General features: G+C 40.3%; 1 protein-coding gene across 2 annotated transcripts in view; it reads right to left on the bottom strand.

The window, feature by feature from the left end:
• Positions 1-4,084: 4,084 nt before the first annotated feature.
• LOC143757470 (ATPase family gene 2 protein homolog B-like) overlaps positions 4,085-15,000 on the bottom strand; it is a 14,774-nt gene continuing 3,858 nt past the window's right edge. For both annotated transcript variants that reach the window (XM_077248539.1, XM_077248540.1), the window contains exons 4-9: positions 13,302-13,460; positions 10,773-10,982; positions 6,253-6,486; positions 5,241-5,375; positions 4,327-4,452; positions 4,085-4,253 (exon numbers count right to left, since the gene is read on the bottom strand). In XM_077248539.1, coding sequence (XP_077104654.1) covers positions 4,116-4,253; positions 4,327-4,452; positions 5,241-5,375; positions 6,253-6,486; positions 10,773-10,982; positions 13,302-13,460 — 1,002 coding nt within the window. In that variant the 3' untranslated portion in view covers positions 4,085-4,115. The remainder of the gene's footprint in view (positions 4,254-4,326; positions 4,453-5,240; positions 5,376-6,252; positions 6,487-10,772; positions 10,983-13,301; positions 13,461-15,000) is intronic.

Genomic DNA, 15,000 nt, shown 5'->3' with positions numbered 1-15,000 from the left:
TATCCAGACGGGACTATTGTACTGCTCTCTCCTTCCAGCATCACTGTCAAACCTCTGCAACTGGTCTAGAATATGCTGTTGAGTAGTGTGCTGTCTGGTTGAGTAGTGTGGGTAGTGTGCTGTCTGGTTGAGTAGTGTGCTGTCTGGTTGAGTAGTGTGAGTAGGGTGCTGTCTGGTTGAGTAGTGCGAGTAGGGTGCTGTCAGGTTGAGTAGTGAGAGTAGGGTGCTGTCAGGTTGAGTAGTGCGAGTAGGGTGGTGTCTGGTTGAGTAGTGCGAGTAGGGTGCTGTCAGGTTGAGTAGTGCGAGTAGTGTGCTGTCTGGTTGAGTAGTGCGAGTAGGGTGCTGTCTGGTTGAGTAGTGCGAGTAGTGTGCTGTCTGGTTGAGTAGTATGCTGTCTGGTTGAGTAGTGTGCTGTCTGGTTGAGTAGTGCGAGTAGTGTGCTGTGAGGTTGAGTAGTGCGAGTAGTGTGCTGTCTGGTTGAGTAGTGCGAGTAGGGTGCTGTCTGGTTGAGTAGTGCGAGTAGGGTGCTGTCAGGTTGAGTAGTGCGAGTAGTGTGCTGTCTGGTTGAGTAGTATGCTGTCTGGTTGAGTAGTGTGCTGTCTGGTTGAGTAGTGCGAGTAGTGTGCTGTGAGGTTGAGTAGTGCGAGTAGTGTGCTGTCTGGTTGAGTAGTGCGAGTAGGGTGCTGTCTGGTTGAGTAGTGCGAGTAGTGTGCTGTCTGGTTGAGTAGTATGCTGTCTGGTTGAGTAGTGTGCTGTCTGGTTGAGTAGTGGGAGTAGTGTGCTGTCTGGTTGAGTAGTGTGCTGTCTGGTTGAGTAGTGCGAGTAGGGTGCTGTCTGGTTGAGTAGTGTGCTGTCAGGTTGAGTAGTGCGAGTAGTGGGCTGTCTGGTTGAGTAGTGTGAGTAGTGTGCTGTCTGGTTGAGTAGTGCGAGTAGTGTGCTGTCTGGTTGAGTAGTGTGCTGTCTGGTTGAGTAGTGTGAGTAGTGTGCTGTCTGGTTGAGTAGTGTGCTGTGAGGTTGAGTAGTGTGCAGTGAGGTTGAGTAGTGTGCAGTGAGGTTGAGTAGTGTGAGTAGTGTGCTGTCTGGTTGAGTAGTGTGCAGTGAGGTTGAGTAGTGTGAGTAGTGTGCTGTGAGGTTGAGTAGTGTGAGTAGTGTGCTGTGAGGTTGAGTAGTGTGAGTAGTGTGCTGTGAGGTTGAGTAGTGTGCTGTCTGGTTGAGTAGTGCGAGTAGTGTGCTGTCTGGTTGAGTAGTGTGCTGTCTGGTTGAGTAGTGTGAGTAGTGTGCTGTCAGGTTGAGTAGTGTGAGTAGTGTGCTGTCTGGTTGAGTAGTGTGCTGTGAGGTTGAGTAGTGTGCTGTGAGTAGTGTGCAGTGAGGTTGAGTAGTGTGCAGTGAGGTTGAGTAGTGCGAGTAGTGTGCTGTGAGGTTGAGTAGTGCGAGTAGTGAGTAGTGCGAGTAGTGTGCTGTGAGGTTGAGTAGTGGGAGTAGTGTGCTGTGAGGTTGAGTAGTGCGAGTAGTGTGCTGTGAGGTTGAGTAGTGGGAGTAGTGTGCTGTGAGGTTGAGTAGTGCGAGTAGTGTGCTGTGAGGTTGAGTAGTGCGAGTAGTGTGCTGTGAGGTTGAGTAGTGCGAGTAGTGTGCTGTGAGGTTGAGTAGTGGGAGTAGTGTGCTGTGAGGTTGAGTAGTGGGAGTAGTGACTAGTGTGCTGTGAGGTTGAGTAGTGGGAGTAGTGTGCTGTGAGGTTGAGTAGTGGGAGTAGTGTGCTGTGAGTTTGAGTAGTGGGAGTAGTGTGCTGTGAGGTTGAGTAGTGTGCTGTGAGGTTGAGTAGTGCGAGTAGTGTGCTGTGAGGTTGAGTAGTGCGAGTAGTGTGCTGTGAGGTTGAGTAGTGGGAGTAGTGTGCTGTGAGGTTGAGTAGTGCGAGTAGTGTGCTGTGAGGTTGAGTAGTGCGAGTAGTGTGCTGTGAGGTTGAGTAGTGGGAGTAGTGTGCTGTGAGGTTGAGTAGTGCGAGTAGTGTGCTGTGAGGTTGAGTAGTGCGAGTAGTGACTAGTGTGCTGTGAGGTTGAGTAGTGCGAGTAGTGTGCTGTGAGGTTGAGTAGTGCGAGTAGTGTGCTGTGAGGTTGAGTAGTGGGAGTAGTGACTAGTGTGCTGTGAGGTTGAGTAGTGGGAGTAGTGTGCTGTGAGGTTGAGTAGTGGGAGTAGTGACTAGTGTGCTGTGAGGTTGAGTAGTGCGAGTAGTGTGCTGTGAGGTTGAGTAGTGCGAGTAGTGTGCTGTGAGGTTGAGTAGTGCGAGTAGTGTGCTGTGAGGTTGAGTAGTGTGAGTAGTGTGCTGTGAGGTTGAGTAGTGCGAGTAGTGTGCTGTGAGGTTGAGTAGTGGGAGTAGTGTGCTGTGAGGTTGAGTAGTGGGAGTAGTGACTAGTTTGCTGTGAGGTTGAGTAGTGCGAGTAGTGTGCTGTGAGGTTGAGTAGTGCGAGTAGTGACTAGTGTGCTGTGAGGTTGAGTAGTGCGAGTAGTGTGCTGTGAGGTTGAGTAGTGCGAGTAGTGTGCTGTGAGGTTGAGTAGTGGGAGTAGTGTGCTGTGAGGTTGAGTAGTGGGAGTAGTGACTAGTGTGCTGTGAGGTTGAGTAGTGGGAGTAGTGTGCTGTGAGGTTGAGTAGTGGGAGTAGTGTGCTGTGAGGTTGAGTAGTGGGAGTAGTGTGCTGTGAGGTTGAGTAGTGGGAGTAGTGACTAGTGTGCTGTGAGGTTGAGTAGTGGGAGTAGTGTGCTGTGAGGTTGAGTAGTGCGAGTAGTGACTAGTGTGCTGTGAGGTTGAGTAGTGCGAGTAGTGTGCTGTGAGGTTGAGTAGTGGGAGTAGTGTGCTGTGAGGTTGAGTAGTGGGAGTAGTGTGCTGTGAGGTTGAGTAGTGGGAGTAGTGTGCTGTGAGGTTGAGTAGTGCGAGTAGTGACTAGTGTGCTGTGAGGTTGAGTAGTGCGAGTAGTGTGCTGTGAGGTTGAGTAGTGCGAGTAGTGTGCTGTGAGGTTGAGTAGTGCGAGTAGTGTGCTGTGAGGTTGAGTAGTGGGAGTAGTGTGCTGTGAGGTTGAGTAGTGCGAGTAGTGACTAGTGTGCTGTGAGGTTGAGTAGTGGGAGTAGTGTGCTGTGAGGTTGAGTAGTGCGTGTAGTGACTAGTGTGCTGTGAGGTTGAGTAGTGGGAGTAGTGTGCTGTGAGGTTGAGTAGTGCGAGTAGTGACTAGTGTGCTGTGAGGTTGAGTAGTGGGAGTAGTGTGCTGTGAGGTTGAGTAGTGGGAGTAGTGTGCTGTGAGGTTGAGTAGTGGGAGTAGTGTGCTGTGAGGTTGAGTAGTGGGAGTAGTGTGCTGTGAGGTTGAGTAGTGCGAGTAGTGACTAGTGTGCTGTGAGGTTGAGTAGTGGGAGTAGTGTGCTGTGAGGTTGAGTAGTGCGAGTAGTGACTAGTGTGCTGTGAGGTTGAGTAGTGCGAGTAGTGTGCTGTGAGGTTGAGTAGTGCGAGTAGTGTGCTGTGAGGTTGAGTAGTGCGAGTAGTGTGCTGTGAGGTTGAGTAGTGGGAGTAGTGTGCTGTGAGGTTGAGTAGTGCGAGTAGTGTGCTGTGAGGTTGAGTAGTGGGAGTAGTGTGCTGTGAGGTTGAGTAGTGCGAGTAGTGTGCTGTGAGGTTGAGTAGTGCGAGTAGTGTGCTATGCTCTCTCAGCAATACAGGAACAATTGCTCTGTGACAGAATTATGGGATTAGGAATCTAAGAATTAGGAATCAGTATATATAAATAGATTCTAAACAAACCCATATCCTGTAATTACTACTATCATTATTTATTTTTTTAACAATCATAGTCATATCATAACAATCATAACTGAGCTGGCAGACATAAAAAATGTTTTTTGTAAATGTACTGTATGTCCATTTATAATACTGTAATAATGTATTATATTACCTTTGCATAAAATTCCCAAAAAACAAGTTATTTTTGCAGTGAGTGTGACACATTGACACATTTCTCTCATCTGACTGCCGTTATCAATCTCTTTTTTTCCTATTTTGGCAAGTTGTGAAAACACACTTTACTTTGAAAATTAAGATTAAAAACATGACATTTTGTAAACAAACTACAAACATTTTTATTGTTAGAGACATGAGTGTAAGTTCTGCTGAAGTTGCTCAGGACTCAGCGATGGACTCAAAATCCGAAGCGCCGCCATAAAGTACTTGTGCCTCACGCAGGGAACATCGAGTCCCTCCTCACGCAGCGCCAGGAGAGCCGCCTGGAACACACGAGCTCAGACTTACAGGACAGAAGGAAAGCGAGTGAATCCTGACGGGGAGTGTGTGATTTACCTCTTTGCACAGGTTTTCTACATCGGCTCCAGAGAAGAGCTCCGTCTGATCAGCCAGATCCTGCAAACACACGTCCTGGTGAAGAGGGACACGTTTAGTGCAGACGTTCAGCACGGCCAGACGCCCCTGATCACGAGACAGCAGAGAAATCAACATCAGTTCTATAATCACCATCAGCCAATCAAATCTGCAAGGAAAATCAAGCCCCGCCCTTGTTCTGTTCACTTGCATAAACAGCACAATTGGGAAGAAAACAGCAGCGCAACCCTCTGGTGCTCTTCACGTGTCGTTTTTGTCAATGAAATGAATGTCCTATATTTTTTGTTTGATAATGTTTTTAAGGGGATTTTATGGTTTTTATAGATTAGGGATTTTATGGTACTTAAATATATTTACGCTGTATTTGTTATATAATAATATAATATTATATATTTATAATATTATATCCATTTATTCGCTTTTAGAGTATAGACCTTAAAATTAAATTTACAACTTAAACTGTGGTAAATTTTGAATGCTTTAAAGCACAAACTGAAGTTTGATCTCTTTCAAAGACGACACTTGTCAGATTATAGCTAAAAAGTAAAAAAAAAAAAAAATACGATATAAATTTTTATATGAAATATATATTTTCAAAATCATGTTTTACTCTAAAACTGCAAGAACACCAAAGCGATAAACAAGTTGTGCTCCAAATGTGAGGCTGATATCTCAGTAAATGAGCGTTCAGTGAGAGTGTGTTCGGCTGCAGTACCAAACGCTTCCACTAGGGGAAATTCGTAATAAAAAAACCAAAATAAAAAAAAACCTTAAAACACGAAGAGCACAGACATCATGAAATTGTATGAAGATTTGAAGGTGACTTTAACGTAGTGAAGTGTGTGTGTCTGATGGTAGTGCTAGGACTGTCTGACCTCTCGGTCTGGCGGCGGCACGTATATAATCTGGTCGAGTCGGCCGGGTCTGAGCAAAGCGCTGTCCAGAACTTCTGCTCTATTAGTGGCAGCCACAATCAAAACATCCTTATTACACACTTCCTGGAGTTCCATCTGAAAACTCTCTCACACACAGACACACACACACACACACACACACACACACACACACACACACACACACACAGTGTTAACATCACTTGAAACTCATTTGTTATTTAAAAAAAGGGGTCCGACCCAAGGACTTTTGTCGCACTTGAACCACGAATAAACACAGAGAAAATGTAATGGATTCGAAGAGTTTTGTGGTTGAAATTTAAAAAAGTAACAAATCCTTCCCTCTCGGGTCAATTTGACTCCATTAGGAATGAATGGAATGCGAGGAATGTTTCAGTACACAGAAAAACCTAAACATGCTCAAAATTCGAACTAAAAATGCTAAAACTTTACCAAAAAATTACTTTATAATGTCTACATGTGTATCTGAATTCACTCTGAAGAAACTGACTTTAGGACCCAGCGGAACAGCTCATTTTCAATTCAATTCACATTTATTTGTAAAGCTCTTTTCACAATACTCATTTTCAAAGCAGCTTTGCAGAAAATATTACAATTTAGAGTGATCTGTTATCAGAGGTGACAGTCTAAGTTTGTACGTATACAAAATCACAGTAAGTCAGTTAATCACAGTGAATTAAAAGGGTTATTCTGAATTTAAGTTGAAAGAATGTGAGGAATGTGCTTAAATTACTCTGTTATTAATCAAATCTAGTCATTTTAAAGATAAATAAAATATAAAATTAAAAAAACCTTCCAAAAATTTGCATTAAAAATAGAAAAAATAATAAAATTAAAACAAAGGAAGCTTTCTTAGGGCTTCGGGTAATTTCGACCCGCGAGAGAAAGATTTGTTCGAGAACACGAGAGAAGGATGAGGGTTAAAAAGGACTCGAGTACTTCAGCTCATCAGTGGATAAAGAGCATCTCTGACCTGATGTGTTCTGGTTTCCTCCTGCTCTCCTCCCTCTATCTGAGCGATCTTTCTTCCCTCGCTCCGCCTCTCCACGGTTCGAAACCCCACGCCATCCAGCTCGGTCAGCAGAACCGACAGAACCTGCGACTGAACGCTGTGAGAGGAAGCGCTGTCCGCTCGAGAGCCCACCATACTGTCGATCTCGTCCAGGAACACGATGGATGGCGCACACGCACGCGCTTGAGCAAACAACTGCAGACAGACCGAGAGAAACATCCATGACATCACTCTTAAAGACGACGAGTCGCTGAAATCAACTCAGTGTTAAGGAGTAATTCACTTTAAAATCAAAATTATAAATGGGCTTTATAAATGGCAGTGAATTGCAACCATCAGTTTGAAGCTCATAAAAGTGCATCTATCCATCATAAAATGCACTTTTATCCTGAAGAGATGCACTTTTATCACGAATAGATGCACTTTTATGATGGAAAGATTCACTTTTATGATGAATAGATGCACTTTTATGATGGATGGATGCACTTTTATCCTGAATAGATGCACTTTTATCACTGATAGATGCACTTTTATCACGGATAGATGCACTTTTATGATGGATAGATGCACTTTTATCCTGAAGAGATGCACTTTTATCACGAATAGATGCACTTTTATGATGGAAAGATTCACTTTTATGATGAATAGATGCACTTTTATGATGGATGGATGCACTTTTATCCTGAATAGATGCACTTTTATCACTGATAGATGCACTTTTATCACGGATAGATGCACTTTTATGATGGATAGATGCACTTTTATCATGAATAGATGCACTTTTATCATGAATAGATGCACTTTTATCATGAATAGATGCACTTTTATCATGGATATATGCACTTTTATCATGAATAGATGCACTTTTATCATGAATAGATGCACTTTTATTATGGATAGATGCACTTTTATCATGAATAGATGCACTTTTATTATGGATATATGCACTTTTATCCTGAAGAGATGCACTTTTATTATGGATAGATGCACTTTTATCATGGATTGATGCACTTTTATCATGAATAGATGCACTTTTATCATGAATAGATGCACTTTTATCATGAATAGATGCACTTTTATCATGGATAGATGCACTTTTATGATGGATAGATGCACTTTTATCCTGAATAGATGCACTTTTATCATGGATAGATGCACTTTTATGATGAATAGATGCACTTTTATCATGCATAGATGCACTTTTATCATGGATAGATGCACTTTTATGATGAATAGATGCACTTTTATCAAGAATAGATGCACTTTTATCATGGATAGATGCACTTTTATGATGAATAGATGCACTTTTATCATGGATAGATGCACTTTTATCATTGATAGATGCACTTTTATGATGAATAGATGCACTTTTATCATGAATAGATGCACTTTTATGATAGATAGATGCACTTTTATCATGGATAGATGCACTTTTATGATGGATAGATGCACTTTTATCCTGAATAGATGCACTTTTATGATGAATAGATGCACTTTTATCATGGATAGATGCACTTTTATCATGGATAGATGCACTTTTATGATGAATAGATGCACTTTTATCATGAATGGATGCACTTTTATGATGGATAGATGCACTTTTATCATGGATAGATGCACTTTTATGATGGATAGATGCACTTTTATCCTGAATAGATGCACTTTTATCATGAATAGATGCACTTTTATGATGGATAGATGCACTTTTATCATGAATAGATGCACTTTTATCATGAATAGATGCCCTTTTATCATGGATAGATGCACTTTTATCATGAAAAGATGCACTTTTATCATGAATAGATGCACTTTTATTATGGATAGATGCACTTTTATCCTGAATAGATGCACTTTTATCATGAATAGATGCACTTTTATCCTGAATAGATGCACTTTTATCATGAATAGATGCACTTTTATCATGGATAGATGCACTTTTATGATGGATAGATGCACTTTTATCCTGAATAGATGCACTTTTATCATGAATAGATGCACTTTTATCATGAATAGATGCACTTTTATCATGGATAGATGCACTTTTATCATGGATAGATGCACTTTTATCATGGATAGATGCACTTTTATCATGGATAGATGCACTTTTATCATGGATAGATGCACTTTTATTATGAATAGATGCACTTTAATCATGGATAGTTGTACTTTTATCACGGATAGATGCACTTTTATCATGGATAGATGCACTTTTATCATGAATAGATGCACTTTTATTATGGATAGATGCACTTTTATCATGGAAAGATGCACTTTTATCATGAATAGATGCACTTTTATCACCGATAGATGCACTTTTATCATGGATAGATGCACTTTTATCACGGATAGATGCACTTTTATCATGGATAGATGCACTTTTATCACGGATAGATGCACTTTTATCATGGATAGATGCACTTTTATCACGGATAGATGCACTTATCATGGATAGATGCACTTTTATCATGGAAAGATGCACTTATATCATGGAAAGATGCACTTTTATCACTGATAGATGCACTTTTATCACTGATAGATGCACTTTTATCATGGAAAGATGCACTTTTATCATGAATAGATGCACTTTTATCACTGATAGATGCACTTTTATCACGGATAGATGCACTTTTATCATGGATAGATGCACTTTTATCACGGATAGATGCACTTTTATCATGGATAGATGCACTTTTATCACGGATAGATGCACTTTTATCATGGAAAGATGCACTTTTATCATGGAAAGATGCACTTATATCATGGAAAGATGCACTTTTATCACTGATAGATGCACTTTTATCATGGATAGATGCACTTTTATCACGGATAGATGCACTTTTATCATGGAAAGATGCAATTTTATCACGCATAGATGCACTTTTATCATGGATATATGCACTTTTATCATGGAAAGATGCACTTTTATCACTGATAGATGCACTTTTATCACGGATAGATGCACTTTTATCATGGATAGATGCACTTTTATCATGGAAAGATGCACTTATATCATGGAAAGATGCACTTATATCATGGAAAGATTCACTTTTATCACTGATAGATGCACTTTTATCACTGATAGATGCACTTTTATCATGGAAAGATGCACTTTTATCATGAATAGATGCACTTTTATCACTGATAGATGCACTTTTATCACGGATAGATGCACTTTTATCATGGATAGATGCACTTTTATCACGGATAGATGCACTTTTATCACGGATAGATGCACTTTTATCATGGAAAGATGCACTTTTATCATGGAAAGATGCACTTTTATCATGGATAGATGCACTTTTATCACGCATAGATGCACTTTTATCATGGATATATGCACTTTTATCATGGAAAGATGCACTTTTATCACTGATAGATGCACTTTTATCACGGATAGATGCACTTTTATCACGGATAGATGCACTTTTATCATGGAAAGATGCACTTTTATCATGGAAAGATGCACTTATATCATGGAAAGATGCACTTTTATCACTGATAGATGCACTTTTATCATGGATAGATGCACTTTTATCACGGATAGATGCACTTTTATCATGGAAAGATGCAATTTTATCACGCATAGATGCACTTTTATCATGGATATATGCACTTTTATCATGGAAAGATGCACTTTTATCACTGATAGATGCACTTTTATCACGGATAGATGCACTTTTATCATGGATAGATGCACTTTTATCATGGAAAGATGCACTTATATCATGGAAAGATGCACTTATATCATGGAAAGATTCACTTTTATCACTGATAGATGCACTTTTATCACTGATAGATGCACTTTTATCATGGAAAGATGCACTTTTATCATGAATAGATGCACTTTTATCACTGATAGATGCACTTTTATCACGGATAGATGCACTTTTATCATGGATAGATGCACTTTTATCACGGATAGATGCACTTTTATCACGGATAGATGCACTTTTATCATGGAAAGATGCACTTTTATCATGGAAAGATGCACTTTTATCATGGATAGATGCACTTTTATCACGCATAGATGCACTTTTATCATGGATATATGCACTTTTATCATGGAAAGATGCACTTTTATCACTGATAGATGCACTTTTATCACGGATAGATGCACTTTTATCATGGATAGATGCACTTTTATCATGGAAAGATGCACTTATATCATGGAAAGATGCACTTATATCATGGAAAGATGCACTTTTATCACTGATAGATGCACTTATATCATGGAAGGATGCTCTTTTATCACGGATAGATGCACTTTTATCATGGATAGATGCACTTTTATCATGGATGGATGCACTTTTATGAGCTTCAAACTGATGGTTGCAATTCACTGCCATTATACAGCTCAGAAGAGCCAGGGTGTTTATTAATATAACTCTGATTGTATTCGTCTGAAAGAAGAATGTCATATACACCTACGGACAGCTATTTATTTTTGGGAGAACTATCACTTTAAGTGTGTGATGTTGGACCTGTGCGAGTGTTTTCTCCGAGTCTCCCACGTAAGGAGAGAACAGCTGGGCTCCGCTGAGGGAGAAGAAGGTGCAGTGTGATGAAGAGGCGGCTGCCTTCACCAGCGAGGTCTTCGCACACCCGGGCGGCCCGTACAGCAACACTCCTCTGGGCCGAGAAACACCCATCCGCACCAGTGCTTCTGGAAACCTCATGGGCCACTCGATACTCTGAACACAAGCGTCATGTCATTAAACAGAAGAACTGAACTCTTCCTTTTTAGACCTTATGTGCCAGAGAAACAAGTGCACAGACATCTCTAGAGTATTGTCTTTGAAATTTTGTTTTTATGGCATTTTTTATGACATTGCTGTCGAGGAGTAATTAGCTGGTGAAGTGGATTTACTTGTAGGGTAAACGAAAGTTATCACGAGCATTGTAAGGTTTAAAGCAGATGACTTTACAAATGTCAGTACTAGACCGGGAAGTTTTTTTTAAACGAGCCGTTCATTCATAAATACGTGATCGCAGTGAAAATACAAACCGGAAGACAAAAGACAACGAGTGCCGCGCTGAAAAGGGGCGGGGCTACATACGGTCTATAGTGTGGTGTAGTGTGTGTGTGTACGTCACCGTCGGCTGTTACACACACTGAGCGGCAGCATGTGTTTTCAGCTGCGAAAAACACACAAAACGCATCTAAAACGGGAAAGAGCTTTGAGATTGACTGTATTAATAGATTTGACAATAAATCTGAGGTCTATTTTTACAGACTGATGAACGCTACAGAACAGAGAAGCAAATGATCGTTGCAATTCACACAAACAACGACTCCAGGCAGAGAAAGCTGGATTTGCAGTTTTCATTGTGTGCCAATATTCTGAATTACGGGGTAAAATAACACACTACATATTGTATTGACAACTCATCAATTAAATATTTACCATCGTATATTCTGGATGATTGGATGTTTATAAATAAACACTGACAAAAACTGTACAAATTTTAAGGCTGGAAGATATGATGTTATATAAAACATTGATAAGTGATCACATGGATTTAGACCTATATTGTATTTATATAAAGCGTTCTAGGGCTGCAACAACTAATCGATAAAATCGATTATAATCGATTATGAAAATCGTTGTCAACGAATGTCATTATCGATTAGTTGGTCTGCTTACGTCACGGGGAGCGTTTACTGGTACGCACACACACGCAAGGTCTCTCTCCCTCAGGCACTCTGCCGAGCGCGCGCGCTACACGGTTTGGAGCAGTCTCTGTCTCGCATGCGCGCTCTTGCTTGCGCGTTCTAGATTTCGGGAGTTTGAACTAATTCGCGGGCATCAAGGAGCCGCAATCAATATGCGGGAGACTCCCGGGACTTCCGGGATGTCTGTATTTTGTCTCGAGCATCAGGTTGCGCAATCAGTTCGCTCGCAACGTAAGGGATGGATTAAAATAGCGCTACCGCAGAAATAGGTTAAATTAAAACGGTCTTTACAAAGCGAAGCACTAAATATAAAGGCAGTTAATAACAGCAGCAGTAAAATATTGTTTTTTAGTCACTGTACTCAGTGGTTTTCAGCGAATGCTTGTGCACTAATGCATAATTTCTCCTGTCCTTTACTCAAGCCTGTTAGCTTGCTGGGTAACGTTACCTCCATTCCGTTCTCTTTTTATAGCATTTGTCTACTAAGTTTTAATTGTTTTTCAAACGCGATCTACTGCGGCTCTACATTCACACAATTGTTTTCAGTCTTTCTATATTTATTTAATCAATTTATCCTTATATTATTCTTTTATATATTATATATAATATATTATATTCTTTATCCTTATATTCCTTATATATAATTAATTTTAAATAAAAATTAAATGAATTATATATTTTAGATGTTTTTAGTTTGTTTTTAGTTCAGATATTCACATCTGAACAACATGTCTGTGTAAATTTGTTTTAACAAAAATTGTGTTAAAACATAATATGTTGGATATCATTTTTTTAACAATAATCATGTTTGTCAACTTGCCATCAGCAATTATCATTAAAAACAATGCAAATATTGATATTAGTAAAACTCAATGTGTGGCTTTTGCACTTTTTAAAGTACACTTTTACACATAAATACCCTGATTTACGGTTTTATTTAGTTATAATAAAAAAAAAAATCTAATTTAATTTCTATCCGATTAATCGATTAATCGAAAAAATAATCGTCCGATTAATCGATTATCAAAATAATCGTTAGTTGCAGCCCTAAAGCGTTCACAGGCAAATTTGCTTTATGTAATTCCCCGACGTCGAAATCAGGCTCATATAAATGTCAGGAAAAACAATTCCAGCTGCATGTGGATATCCATGATCACTGGATCTTTCATAAGTTAAGTCCAACGTTTTACTCGTATTTTCGCAGTTTCCTCTGTTAAATCCAGTCACTCAGCAGCTCTTCTGCCACTCCGGCCGGCTGAGGGAGTGTGTTCCCGCGGGAAAGTGACGTGGGTGCATACTCTCTTTTGGCTGCCAGTAACCAAGTGAACTCTTGTACCTGTTTGAGTTTGAGCTTCACGTCCTCTAGCCCTCCGATCTCCTCCCAGCTGATGGGTTTGAAGTCAGTCGCTCCGATACTGCTCCTCAAACACGACGGGTGCACGTGCCGCAGCGCTCGCATGAAGTGCTGCATCGACACCGGCTCACTCGCTCCCGCCTGAACGACCACGACAACTCATCACAATCACAACAACTCATTCATCACAACTCATTACAACTCATCAAAATCACAACTCACTCATCACAACTCATTCATCACGACTCATCACAATCACAACTCACTCATCACAACTCATTCATCACGACTCATTCATCACGACTCATTCATCACGACTCATTACAACTCATCACAATCACAACAACTCACTCATCACAACTCATTACAATCACAACTCACTCATGACTCATCACAACTTATCACAATCACAACAACTCACTCATCACGACTCATCAACTCATTCATCATGACTCATCACAACTCATCACAATCACAACTCATTACAATCACAACAACTCACTCATCACAACTCATCACAATCACAACAACTCTCTCATGACTCATCACAACTAATTACAATCACAACAACTCACTCATCACGACCCATTACAACTCATCACAATCACAACTCATCAAAATCACAACAACTCACTCATCACAACAACTCATTCATCAAGACTCATCACAATCACAACTCATCACATTCACAACTCACTCATGACTCATCACAACTCATCACAATCACAACAACTCGCTCATCTAGACTCATCACAACTCATTCATCATGACTCATCACAACTCATCACAATCACAACAACTCACTCATAACGACTCATCACAACTCATTCATCATGACTCATCACAACTCATCACAATCACAACAACTCACTCATAACGACTCATCACAACTCATTCATCATGACTCATCACAACTCATCACAATCACAACTCACTTATCACAACTCATCACAATCACAACAACTCACTCATCACAACTCATTCATCATGACTCATCACAACTCATCACAATCACAACAACTCATTCATCACGACTCATCACAACAACTCATTCATCAAGACTCATCACAATCACAACTCATCACATTCACAACTCATTCATGACTCATCACAACTCATCACAATCACAACAACTCGCTCATCTAGACTCATCACAACTCATTCATCATGACTCATCACAACTCATCACAATCACAACAACTCACTCATAACGACTCATCACAACTCATTCATCATGACTCATCACAACTCATCACAATCACAACAACTCACTCATGACTCATCACAATCACATCAACTCACTCATCACAACTCATTCATCATGACTCATCACAACTCATCACAATCACAACAACTCATTCATCACGACTCATCACAACAACTCATTCATCAAGACTCATCACAATCACAACTCATCACATTCACAACTCACTCATGACTCATCACAACTCATCACAATCACAACAACTCGCTCATCTACTCATCACAACTCATTCATCATGACTCATCACAACTCATCACAATCACAACAACTCACTCATTACGACTCATCACAACTCATTCATCATGACTCATCACAACTCATCACAATCACAACTCATTCATCATGACTCATCACAACTCATCACAATCACAACTCACTTATCACAACTTATCACAGTCACAACAACTCACTCATCAC

The sequence above is a fragment of the Siphateles boraxobius genome, unplaced genomic scaffold (genome assembly GCF_051911475.1).
Source record: "Siphateles boraxobius isolate OS27281-9 unplaced genomic scaffold, OSU_SipBor_1 300, whole genome shotgun sequence".
In the NCBI taxonomy this organism is placed as follows: domain Eukaryota; kingdom Metazoa; phylum Chordata; class Actinopteri; order Cypriniformes; family Leuciscidae; genus Siphateles; species Siphateles boraxobius.
This window is presented reverse-complemented; position numbering and strand designations above follow the sequence as displayed.